Below are 13,969 nucleotides of genomic sequence, written 5' to 3' on the forward strand. Positions count from 1 at the left end.
ATCTTATAACAGCTACTCCAACACAAACTTAACTCTATGCATGAATGCCAGCCAATATAGAGAGAAACACTGTCTTGATTAGTTAGGAATTTTATTTGCACACAAATTTTAGGTAGTAGTATAAAGTTAGAATAGTTTTAAAGATCATATATACTAAGCTTTATTTCCTCACACAGTCTTCCAAGTTATAGTAACATGCATCTGGAGAGAAAGCTTTAATGTCTATACCTAGTAATGAAGCTAGTAGAGGGGAGCTAGAACTCCTTACCACTCACCACAGGTTTGCAAGGGACTTCCTGGCATGAATCTGTCCACTCGCCTTGTGAGCGATCCTACCTCCAGCTCCCAATCTTGAGTTGTGTCATTTACATATGTCTATGTAATATATGTACCAAAACATGATATTCCAAATGCTTATGTGTTTTTATACTCATCATGCTACTCTATAACATATAGTCTTATAAAATACTCAAGCAGGTTGCTTAATTTTCTCATTGATACTTCATTTCAGGGTATCTTCTAGAAAGTAGCATGAAAAGTATATGTTTTCATAGGCATTCTAAGATGGGTATACTTTTTATTCTTTCCAGATTTTTAATAGATGTGTTCTTAATAGTGTAATGAACTATAATGAAAGCGTTTGCTCTTTCACCATTTATACTTCAGATTGTGATTTCTCCTTTACATATCACAAAAGATATAAAACTGTTAAAAATAACAGTAAGTTATTTTCACCTTTTGGCCAATGTTTATACTTATAATTTATGTTTAAATACTTGAAAGAAAGGCCTACTGAGCTAATAAAATATATATAGTTTTAGAAATGACATTAATAATGTCTTTTATATTATTTATAAATGTATAGATACTCAAATCTACTTTCTGGCAGAAAGTATATGCTGAGGCCCAGAACATTAATTCATTTTTCAAAAAGCTGTTTTTTGTTTAATATAATCCCACTTGTGTTTAAATATGTGTCAACATTAATTGGTGTTACCTTAAGATTTTAGTGACTGCGGTCTCCTTTTCTAGAAGGTTCCTTGCCCTGATGCTGAAAACAGACTTGCGAAGCTGAAAATGATAAAAGTATGACTTTAGTTATGGAATGTTAAGAAATAATATACTGTCAAATCATTCAATAGATGACATTGTTAAAACATGAAACATGAATATCTTTCGCTAAAACATCATCATACGACTGACGATTCTATTTTTACTTTTATTTGGGTAGTACCATGAACAAACTTGTGGGGCGCCACGTCCCAGCCACGGGTGGTGCATTGGCTGTGCCTTACTCTGATAATAAACTTTTCAGTTTCCAAAGACTTTAATATTGACCCTCATACTGGACTCCTTATTTGTCTTTGATTAGTGCATTGTTCTCTAATCCACATTATGTCTGCTGCAGGTTCTTGGCCTGGAACCTAACACTAATCTGAACAATGAGTTTAGGAGTTGCTTTGCTCGCAGGCATGGGGAATGAACCAAACGGGCATTCAAGTTTGCCTGCTAGTTGGCGATGATAAAATCACTCCAGAGAAGAGAACTAAGGAGAAAACCATTCTGGATGCTGACTATAAATTCAAAAATATACTCCCCAAGCTCAGTTCTGCGTGGCTTACTAGTTGCAGATGCTAGATTGGTGGAAGGCATACAAGGAGTTAAAGCAGGCAGAAGAAGGGCAAAGAGAAAACAGGGACATGGGCCATTATGTTCTCATAATAATACATAATAAATAGATTTACAATAATAACTAGAACAAATAATAAACAACTGGAAAGTGTAACTCCAGTAGTCAGACTGAAGATAGTAATTGAAACTTGTTCATTTTGATCAATAGATTAATAGATTAGATTTACTGAATACTTAGCATGGTATTAGTGACCATAGCAGATTTAGGGTAAATAGAATGTGGAGTTCTTGGTTTCTAGTAGGGAATAGCCTAGATAGGAAGACAAGAGTAGGACACATGAGATCATCACTGACAAGTACAGTGCAGTAGATGGCACAGCGCTAGATGATACATAGAGGAGAAAAAACGAGATGAGAGGGGCTGGAGCTCTTTGAGGTGGAACAGCAAGTCTGGACTAGTCGGCAAAGGCTTCACTGAAAAAGTGGAGGTTATACTGGGCCTTGAAGGAAGGCTAAGGGTCCTAGAGGCAAAGGCAGCGCTGGGTGAAGGACTGAAGTGGACATGTGTGCACAGGGCAAGTTAATTTGGTGCAAACTACCTGTATAAGTGCTATGCTAGCCAGATCTTGAAACCAGGCAAGAAGCCTTCCAGGGCATCCTGTGTTTCAAAGTTGAGTGGGGAAAGAAAACCCTCGGAAGACAGAAAACTCTGTACTCAGTAAAAATAGGCCACCCAGTTAGTTTCTTTTCAACAAGGGTTAGGTATGTGGAGGTACAAACTCACAGCACCCCATTCTACAAACAAAGCTGTGAACAAATGCTATAATGTCAGCCAATGTGTTCATAAAGCCATAGTGGAGAAGAACCAGAGTAACAAACAGGTCTTTTTAGTCACAAATGATAACCTGGATAACATCAAAACTAGTAATCCACTTTTCATATTTTACAGCAAATAAGTAATAAAGATCAGCATCACTGAACATACTGGCAATTTCCCCCTCATGAGGAAAGTTGGTTCATTCATTTTCCTGTTCAAAAATGAAAAAACTGAATTGGTTTCATGATTCACTAGAATTCTTAGGAGAAAAATTAATGTGTGGACAAGGAGACAAGAGTGGATACCATCCATTTGGAAATTCCATTTTCTTGGTAGCACATATATGCTATTTCCAATGATGAATCATGAAACTTCCCTACTTCTCCTCTCCTGAAAGAGTTGACTTTTGGCATAATTTTTTTTTTTTTTTTTTTTTTTTTTTTTTTTTTTAAGATAGTTTTGCTCTGTCATCCAGGCTGGAGTGCAGTGGCGCAATCTCGGCTCACTGAAACCTCTGCCTCCCAGGTTCAAGCGATTCTCCTGCCTCAGCCACCCGAGTAGCTGGGATTACAGGTGCCCACCACCAGGCCTAGCTGATTTTTGTATTTTTAGTAGAGACGGGGTTTCACCATATTGGCCAAGCTGGTCTTGAACTCCTGACCTTGTGATCCACCCACCTCAGCCTCCCCAAGTGCTGAGATTACATGCGTGAGCCACGGTGCCTGGCCAAGAGTTGACTTTTGGCATGGATTTAACCTCTCTGAGTTGAAAGCTCAGCTCCTAAGGAAAGCTGCTTGGAGCTGCTTTTGGAAATGGAAGACTCAGCTGGTGGCCCCATCATCATGGTGCATCTGCTCTTTAGACACCTAAGAACACACATAGTCCTGAGGCAGACCCAGGCACAGAGGCCCTGTGACAGTGAGTTTTAAGAGAGGCCTCCAGATCCCACAACTCTCATTTCGTCTTGAAAGGACAAAGACATGTGTTAGTTGTTTTTCCCTCAGTGGAAGATGAGAGTCTGAAACCAGTCACTTATCTACTGCCCCTGCAATTTCATGTTGGGAAAAACCTTTGGGATAATACCTGGTACACTATTGCCTAAATGATTTCTGCCCTGAACAAGATTGCTAAAAGGCTACTAAATGGCCTTTGTCCTGAACTTGATCTAAGACAAAATACAGTATTAATCCACACAAGGGAGTACTTGAGAACTATTTTTATAACTAAAGCCAGAGGTACCAGGATAATAAATATTGTAATAGAGAAACATCAGATTTAGCTTTGGGATGTTCCTTTTGTTTTGTTTTGTTCTGTTTTTTGAGACAGAGTCTCACTCTGTTGCCCAGGTTGGAGGGCAGTGGCGTGATCCCTGCCCACTGCAACCTCCACCCCCTGGGTTCAAGCAATACTCGTGGCCTCAGCCTCCCCATTAGCTGGGATTACAGGCATGCACTACCACACTGGCTAATTTTTTGTGTTTTTAGCAGAGACGAGGTTTCACCATGTTGGCCAGGCTGGCCTCGAACTCCTGACCTCAAGTGATCCACGGACCTCGGCCTCCCAAAGTGCTGGGATTATAGGTGTGAGCCCTCGCACCCGGCCTTTGGGATGTTCTTAAAAGAAGGAAAGGACACACACATACATATATATGTCTTCTTTCATCTATTTATACATATATATATATATTTGATATTATATTTGATGTCCTAGATATGTATTTAGATGGTTACATACTTTGTTTTTTTCTACTAAATAAAGAAGGCCGATAGTGATTATCTAGTTATTCCCTTCTTATTTTCTTACTTCTATAGTAAAGCTTTGCACATTTTTTTGGCAAAGAGCGTTCTTAGACTGTGCTAGTCGCAAAAACTCAGAGCTACACTGCTCTGCAGTGCCCTCTTCTGGCTCTAAAAGCTATTGACAATCACCTGAAATAATTAGCAAAACAAAGAATACGGAGATCCATTTCATGATAAGTGATTTCAGATCTGAAATTGTAAATTACAGCTATGAAAGGAGTCAGTAATTGCTCATTCTGGATCTAAACATATCAGAGATGTGGGAATACAAAGGAAGGAGATGAATGATGTAATTACAACGAGTTTACTTTGAAAAAAGTCAAAGATTCATTGAAAAAGATTTTCTTTGGTTTTGTTTGTAAACTGAAAACATCCAACTGCTTCAGATAACAATTATTTGACAGGATTAATAACTCAAAACAAGTAAATTAAATTTAAATTATCAACAATATAGCGATATATTTAAAGTCTTGAACTTCTAAGGTAAAACACGTTTCCAGAATTATATACTTTAACACATAATTCAAAACTTCAACTCAATTTCCATAGAGTTATTTGTGATTGAATAATTTGGACCTGAAAGACATTCCAATGTATGAATCTTGCTGATTTTTTGGCAATGTCTTCTAATTAATGTACATGTTACTCTTTTTTCCCCTTAAAACAGAGAAACCTGGGCCATTCGACCTGTAGTTTTTGAGTCTGGATTTTTTTTTTTTTTTTTTTTTTTTTGACAGAGTCTCACTCTGTCACCCAGGCTGGAGTGCATACAGTGGCATTATCATGACTCACTGCAGTCTTGACCTCCTGGGCTCAAGCGATCCTCCCGTCCCAGCCTTCTGAGTAGCTGAGTAGCCACCACATACAGCTAAGTAATATTTTTAAAAAAGAGATGGAGTTTCTTCATGTTCCACAGGCTGGTCTTAAAATGCCTGGACTCAAGCAATCCTCCTGCCGTGGCCTCCCAATATGCTGGGATTGTAGGAGTAAAACACCGCACCCAGCCAAGAGAGTCTGGATTTTGCCAAAAGTACACTCTTGATACAGTTCAACACGTTCTTCTATTTCCTGAAAATTGGCAGCTGGTTCCAGAGGTTTCATCAGACAGACTCTGGTTTCATCCCTTTGGCAAGGCCATAGGTGGCATCAGATTCTTCCATCGAAAGGAACAGAGCGTGTGTGTTTCTTTTTGTGATGCCACGGGTCTTGATGTTCATTTCTTAGATCCGTTGACTTCATTCAGTTTGCAAAATTGTCATTTATTTTTCATTTATTAGTTGGGATAGTTTTATAATGAGGTGCTTTCCCTCCTTTATTATTTGGTTACCAGTAGCAAAATTGGTATGGAAAAGCCAAGATAAATGCTTGATTATCGACTTTTACTTATTAATTTTATATGGTTAATTGATTTTCTATCATCCTCTCAAGGTAACCAATTACTGTTTTTAAAATGTCATGATGAACTCAAGATTTAAACATATTTGATGTTTAATGGATTTCAGTCCATGTTAATTACCAGTCTTACTCTAAGTCACATTATCTCTACTGTGCTCATTGGGAGTTTTTCAAGTTGGTCAGTCCATAGATTCTTTTTATATGGCCCTCGTTGTCTTTGACAAAGCTTCCTTGTTCCTAGTACAAGATGCCCCAAAGTCATCTTGTACACTTCCTATTCAAAATCAATCATCTTCTTCAAGAAGCCCTGGTTTATTTATTGGAAAATTGGAAAACGGTGTTTCAAGAACATATCTAGATGAGTCCACAGACGCTCACTGCTATGGAGTTGGTCACTGTTTCAAAGATTTTGCCTGGGTTTATTCTGATGTTTTCAATTTAAATTCAGGACCCAGGTTTTTTTGTGTTTTTTTTTTTTTTTTTAAATTATACTTTAAGTTCTGGGTTACATGTGCAGAACATGCAGGTTTGTTACATAGCTATACATGTCCCACAGTGGTTTGCTGCACCCATCAACCCGTCATCTATATTAGGTATTTCTCCTAATGCTATCCCTCCCCTTGCCACCCTGTCCCCTGACAGGCCCCCGGTGTGTGATGTTCCCCTCCCTGTGCCCATATGTTCTCGTTGTTCACCTCCTACTTATGACTGAGAACATGCGGTATTTGGTTTTCTGTTCTTGTGTTAGTTTGCCGAGAATGATGGTTTCTAGCTTCATCCATGTCCTGCAAATGACATGAGCTCATTCGTTTTTATGGCTGTGTAGCATTCCATGGTATATACGTGCCACCTTTTCCTTAGGATTTTTATTTTTACCTAAGCTTTTCTATATGATATCTATGTCTCCTTTTTTCTCCACAAAGAGCACTCTTGATTATCAAGAGCACAAGGGATGCCAGAATTAGATTGTCTCACAGTGACTCAGTTTTATTTTACATTTCATAAACAATAGTCTCAATAAAAATACACAACCAAGAAAACTTCTGACTATCTTAAGGGTTTGCATATCTTCTTCCCATTCACCTCCTCATTTGTGTATCTGTACTCTATCCATACGAGAACAAATAATTGTTACATATTTTACTCTTCCTGTTATCTTTATGTAGTCTTAGTCCTTACATATGAATGTGAATTTTTATGCCAAATGATTTAAGAGTCCTTTTTGGAGTTCATTTAGGTTGTCTGAGGCATGATTTTTAGTAGATTAAAGGCTCATTGAAACAAGATTACTTGTATCTTTTTTTTTTTTTTTTTTTTTTTTTTTTTGAGAAGGAGTCTCGCTCTGTCGCCCAGGCTGGAGTGCAGTGGCGCGATCTCGGCTCACTGCAAGCTCCGCCTCCCGGGTTCCCGCCATTCTCCTGCCTCAGCCTCCCGAGTAGCTGGGACTACAGGCGCCCACAACCGCGCCTGGCTAATTTTTTTGTATTTTTAGTAGAGACGGGGTTTCACCGTGGTCTCGATCTCCTGACCTTGTGATCCGCCCGCCTCGGCCTCCCAAAGTGCTGGGATTACAGGCGTGAGCCACCGCGCCCGGCCCGATTACTTGTATCTTACATTACTCATATTCTTAGATCTGAAAGCAGTTTCTCTGACCTTGAAAGCTGAAAGTCAGTTTTCAGGATGGAAAAAATCTGGCTCAGATATTCTTTCCCTGGGCATCCTATATATGTTACTCTACTTTCTTCTGACATAAAGCATTGCTGCTGAAAAATCTAGTGATAATCTAATGTTCTTTCCTTTATAAATCACTTGTTCTTATTTGGGCTAGATACCATTTTTTATTTTTTAAATTTAAAGACCTGTCATTTGTCTGGTGTATGTATTGCTTTTAATCATTTACTCCAGTATTTTTAGGTGTGTGCTGTCAATATATAGTTTCAAATCTTTTTATGTTTCGGGGAAGTTTAGTACATGTTTTATACTCTTGCTGTGGTTTTTCTTCCTTAGGGACACCTATAATGCAGATGTTGGACTTTCGACTTTCTTCTATTTGTCATTTTTCTTGCAAATCCATTTTCATCTTTTTTTCCATTTCTCTTTGATTTAAAAAAAAAAATTCCTCTTCTTCATTTTCTATTTCTCACTTTTGAATCATCTGAGGTCTCTTTATGTTCCTTCTAGTTTAGTCTTCATTGCTTTAATTTATAACTTTTCTGAGTTCTGGCACCTCATTTCTGAGTTTTTCCAACTTTTGCTTTTGAGCTATTTCATCCTGATGTAATTTTTAATGTCCTTTAACTAATTTTTCAATAGTATGCTACAGTTTGAGCTGGTTAGAGCACGTTTTTATGGGCTGCTTTCCTTGTCTACGGGGACAGTATTCTGCTCATTGTTTTTTTCTTATAATAACCCTTGCAAGGAATTTGGCTTTGATAATTTTCTCTTACTCGTTTTTATACAAAATTAGCTTTCCCAAACAGTTTAGTATTTCTCTTCTAACTTCAGAGTTTCCTCTTCTGTTGTTTTAATATAGTGATCAAATATGGTAGCTTTCTTTCTGGAATTTCAAAGCTCTGTTTCCCAATCCTCCTCCCCCTGCAAATTTTGTCTGGCTCTGCTTTTATCCTGATCACTGTTGTCCCTGGCTTGTTCAATTTTGATTGCGCTCCTGGATTTTTAATTTCAGAATGGAGCTAAGAAGATGTTCTACTGTTCCATGAACACTGGATGCTCTGTAACTAAGCTTGGTTTCCTCCCACAGACACTAATAGCATGCAAATCATGCGGCTATTTGTTTGTCTACACTTGTTTTTATTTAGGGTTTGTGGATTACCGAGTTTTATGGTAAATATTAACTATAGAATTGGGGTTTTGATATATCGGTATTCTTTTTGTTTTCATGTGGGAATTCAAGATTAAAAAACAATGCCAATGCCTCTGTCAACTTTATAGAAGAAATCTCCTTAATTTTTTTCTTGAATTTTGAAGTAGATTTATCAATTTTATGACTGTTTCCAAAGAACAAAATTTCAATTTTGTTGATATTATTTATCACTTCTTTTCCTTCCATTTGATTAATATCTGCTTTTCTCTTTATCATTTCTTTCTTTCTGCTCTCTTACTGTTTTCTTGGTTAATTTTTCTAAATTCTTGAAATGAATGCTTGGAAGATTAAGTTAAGCCTTTCTTTACTAGATAGTCATTCAGGGCTGTATTTTTTCTGCTAAAAATGCCATTAACTACTTCCCACAAGTTTGGTGCAAGTTTGATGTATCTTTTGTTCATTATTTTTTAGTTGTAGATATTTTCTTATTTTCATTGGTGTTTCTTCTTTGCTTATTTGAAAGTAGTTTTAAATTTCTGAATGTGTAGGGTTTTTTTGTGGTTGTTATTTTCTTATTGTTAGGTTTCGGATTTTATTACATTTTGGTCAAATATTATCTTTTCTAGGACATTGATGTGTATATGTTTAGATGTCCTTGTGGTATAGTAAATGGTTACATTTAAAACTCATTCATGTGTTCTTGAATTAGAATGTTATTCTCTAGTCATTGAATGAAGAATTTTATAGATGCCCATTGCGCACTTAAAAATGTACATTTTAAAGCTTCTACATCTGTATTTCTTGGCTCCTTGATCTGTGCTGAGGGGATATACACATATTTTAAACTTAATCTTCAAACTAATCCTCATAGGCAGGTAAGGTATTATTATCTCTTTTTTTCCAGATTAAAGATCTAAGACTCATAAAAATTAAGTTGTCTAAGTTCACTCAGATAATAAATTGCAAAATTATTACTAGAACTCTGGATCCTGCAGCTTCAGTGTTAAAATCTTTTCACTGCATTATGATGTCTATCTAAAATGTCACTACGCTTAGTATAAAAAAGCATTTTCTAAACTATATTGTAACAAAATATTACCTGCTTGACTTGAAATATTTGGTTTACACATATCATAAACTTTTGCTATTCTCACATCCTAATGCAAAATCAAAACTAACCAACTTTTTGTTTGTTCTACATATGTATAATTCATTTTCAGTATAATGACCCTGAAGCACTGAGAGAGATCAATACATTTCCTAACTCTTTAAAGCTAGTATGATCACATTTTTTATATTTTACACTTACTGATTCCTTAAAATCTGGGATCCATGAAAACTCTCAATCAATCAGAATATTAATTTGATTAATTCGATCACCCAGAAGTAACCACAGACCTATCTTGAATATAGATTCCTTTGGGATGCTGCACTGCTTAGACCCATAAAGATGCTGCACTAAAGAACCATAGCTTGACCCTAGAAACCACCTTCAGAATGAAGCCATCAATATATATTTGACAAAGCATACCACAAGTATTATAAATATTCAGTCGTTTTTTTGATTTACAATGTTAACAATACATTTCTGTTTCTAACTGAGAAAAATTTGAGTGGCTCCATTTTTCTTTTCTCACTTTAAAAATATTAACAGGTTAATAATAAATGGGAAAGTGATTATAAAAACATATGACCATAAGGTACAAAATCATCATCCAATGAATACGGCTTGATGAATGTCATTTCTGCTAGAAAGGTGTAATTATTGTAATGAGTCACTTTATTGAATAAGCCTCCCAAATAAAATATAGTAATTGGGAATAAGCAATTATTTAAAATTGCATGGGTTGAAGGTGATATCTCATTTGACTGTAGTTGAATTTTCATGCACCCATGAATTCAAAATAAATCCCAAAGTGCATACGATAGATCATGTGTTTGGCAAGATGTTTCTATAAAATAAACTTTCTCTGGAATTGACGTTATGCTTAGAAAGAAAATTTTAAAAGGTGATTAATGTGAGCATCAGCAAGATTAAAATTTTGATTATGGATATATATAAAAGTGAATACCATTATAATGCCACGTTGTGAAGCTTTGAAGAGTATCTTAAAATGAGAATTTTGTGAAAAGAGAATTTTAGACGATGGGTCAAGATTTCTTCTTGTAAGTTATTTCAATATCATATGTTCTGAACTCTGTAAAAACACTATGTGTACGAGTTAAAATATGCATATAAACCTGCATGTGCACGTGTGTGCACGCCACACATACGCTAAATCTTCACCCTTCCTTTGGGCTCCAAGGCACCCAGTACAAGTTGATCCCTGCCCTGTGTGAAACATCTTTTTATCTTTCTGTGAATTCCAATAGATTGTAAACTTCTTAGGATATGGATAATGTATTCTTTGTTTATTACATTTTCTTTCATTGTCTAGCACTGTGTATTGTTGGTGCACAGTGCTAGACAAAAATTGAATTCACTTCAGATTAAAAAATTGAATTAATTTCATATTAAAATATTATTTTCAATTTTTACTCCTTTTTCTGTTTTATGTATTTTAATGTAGTTAGTCCTTGAAAATAAAAAATATGAATGAGGTAAAAATTACAAAGAGGGACTGCTTATTCTGAAATGAATCAACTAAGTTGATATATAGGAACATCTTGTAATATTAGAAACTAAACAATTTAAAACTTAATTGATCTGATTAGTTTTGCACTTGAATTTTATGACAATGCTTCGGCCACTAACACAGTAGCGTGGGGTCCCTGTGGTCAAAAGTCTAACATCTTACACATCAAATAATGAAACTAATTGTGCAAAAAATGAGGGAAAAGCAATATCTTTGATTACTGAAACAAATTTAGATAGGTTTAATATATAGTATTTAATGATAAACTATAAATATATGCTAGGTAGATTTTAATTACAAAAGTAAAAGACAAAATGACTTTATGATTATATCTAATATAAACAGGAAGGCAAAGATTGGAAATCTGCACAGACAAAAGAAGGTGAGTGGGCTTGTGATTCTAGAGTAAATGTCAGATGCATTTAACCTGTTTGTGAATTTAGAAATTCCACTTTTTTTTTTTTTTATTTTGAGATGGAGTCTTGCTCTGCCGCCCAAGCTGGAGTGCAGTGGCACGATCTTGGCTCACTGCAACCTCCGCCCCCGGGCTCACGCAATTCTCACGCCTCAGCCTCCCGAGTAGCTGGGACTACAGGTGTGTGCCACCATGCTCAGCTAATTTTTTGTATTTTAGTAGAGATGGGGTTCCACCATGTTGCCCAGGAGGGTCTCGAACTCCTGAGCTCAGGTGATCCACCAGCCTTGGCCTCCCAAAGTGCTGGGATTATGGGTGTAGAAATTCCAAATTTAAAATCTGTGGCAACACAAGGAAACAGGACTTGGACTGAACACCATCATCAGCAGCAAATACAACACACTGAGAGTAGCATGTCACTTAATAGAAGAGAAAATTTATAAGTAAAACTATACTCGGAATAAGAAAAAGTTTAAAAGGAAGAGTAAAATGTAAATTTCCAAGATAGATTTAGCAGCAGCCTTAACTCCTTGATACCTCTTTTGTACATAATATAGAAAATGTGATTAAAACTCTTTTATATTACCTATAAAAAATTCTTAATCCTAGACTGATTTACTTTTGACTCTCAATGAACATTTACTAAGGAATACAAACAGCTGATATATAATTCCAACCTAAAAATGGTTACACAGTTAAATATTCTGCAAAAATAATCATTGAGAGGGAATTCCTACTCTTATGTTAGTTGAGGATAGAAAGGTGTGTTTGTTTACTCAGGGCCCAGCAAACTGTTTGCATATAACGGTCTGCAAAAATGATTGCTGGACAAAAGGGTGAGTGCTCACACACATAGATACTTTGTTTTTAGCTTGAGGATGTACTGCAAAGACCAGTAAGAAGAAAAATTGGTTAGATTTTATATTATGCATCTTTTTATTTCCTTTCCATTATTGTGGCTAAATTGGGAATCCATTATCTACTAAAGCATTTTTAAGCTAGAGAGAAGTGTATAGAGTTTTCATATTTGACATGATGAACACCAATTCTTCCCTTTGAGATACAACCCATAGTTACATGGTAGCATCATGTCATCTGTCACTCTTTTCCTGGAGATACATCTTGAATGGTACTGCAGAGATGCTAAGCCATTATTTAAAAAAAATTCTTTCAAGAGAGCAAAAGCCCTAAAGATGAAAACAGGTTGTTCTCTTTCCTTCTGTCTCTGTCTCTCTCTCTCTCTCTAAGGTGAACGAACATTCATTCATCCTGGAAATTATAGATCAGGCTGAGTGACTTGCTATGCGAGGATTTACCAGAACAAATTATCAGGCACTCTACAATCACATAGAACATTATAAAATGCTGTATGACAATCAACAAAACAGAAGAGTAAATCTTTCCAGAATGACTTAACTTACTTCTTCAGATTTGAAGACACTATGTAGACAATGGTGATAGCAACTAAAATATCAACAAAAATCAAACTCTAAAAAAAAAAAAATCAGATTCATGTACAATAAGGAAATTGATCAGTAATTAATATATTGCACTCGACTAGACTGTTACATCTGAAGGTTAAATGTATGTAAAAGTCTTTTGTCCTAATTGATGAATCGAAGTCTGTTTGCTGAGTCTGACTTCATGGTACAGTTTAATAACAGTAATCTTTCTTATCTGGTTGTAGAGGCACAGAACATATGCTAGCCCAGGTGCAACGCTAGGTATTTAACATGATTACATTATTTGATTCTCACAACAAACCTTGAAAATGAGAATTATCTCCACTGATGAGTGTTGGAACCTGCACCACCTAATCACTCTTCTACCCGGTTTCTCTCAAACAGTTACATCAAGCACCTGATGCTTTGCATACCTTTGCAGATATGTCCCTCTCTGCCTGGGGTGCTTTCTTCCTCTATCAATCAATCATGTTTCTTCTGTAAGGGGAACTTAGGAGGTTCTGCCTCATGGTTCCAGTAATACTTTTTACTTTTATGCATGTGTGTGCATTTCCTCCCATTGGACTATGAGCTTCTCAAGGGTACAGTTCGCATCTTGCTCACTGTTGAATTCCCACAGCCCAGAGAATGGCAGATGAATAATGGGTGCTCTATAAATGTTTGTTGAATGACTGAATGAATGTTGATGAGTTATAAAATAAAATGGGTAAACAACACATAGTCATTCCAATGCTCATCTTCCTCTTTACTGTACATAAGCTAGCTGTTCATTGTGAAGGCTTATTAAAGAACTATCTATATGCTTCAGCAGAAAGGAGGCTGACAAGAGGGTGGGCAGACATTGCCTTACTGTCAGAGAAATATTCACTGTTCATTATTATATGGGCTCAGATTCTATGCTGGGAAGTACAGGGGCACGAGGTGGAGGAGCTGGGACAGCCCTCATCCTCCACATGTCTCAGGCTGGCGTGGCTCCAGGAGGTTCACT

The 13,969-nt window shown here is 36.4% G+C and overlaps 1 protein-coding gene across 2 annotated transcripts in view; it reads right to left on the reverse strand.

Moving 5' to 3' along the window:
* Positions 1-13,969, reverse strand: part of NALCN (sodium leak channel, non-selective) — a 354,786-nt gene that overhangs the window by 73,603 nt on the left and 267,214 nt on the right. For both annotated transcript variants that reach the window (XM_028837268.2, XM_028837267.2), the window contains exon 18: positions 998-1,071. In XM_028837268.2, coding sequence (XP_028693101.1) covers positions 998-1,071 — 74 coding nt within the window. The remainder of the gene's footprint in view (positions 1-997; positions 1,072-13,969) is intronic.

Source organism: Macaca mulatta, chromosome 17, assembly GCF_049350105.2.
Source record: "Macaca mulatta isolate MMU2019108-1 chromosome 17, T2T-MMU8v2.0, whole genome shotgun sequence".
NCBI classification, from domain to species: Eukaryota; Metazoa; Chordata; class Mammalia; order Primates; family Cercopithecidae; genus Macaca; species Macaca mulatta.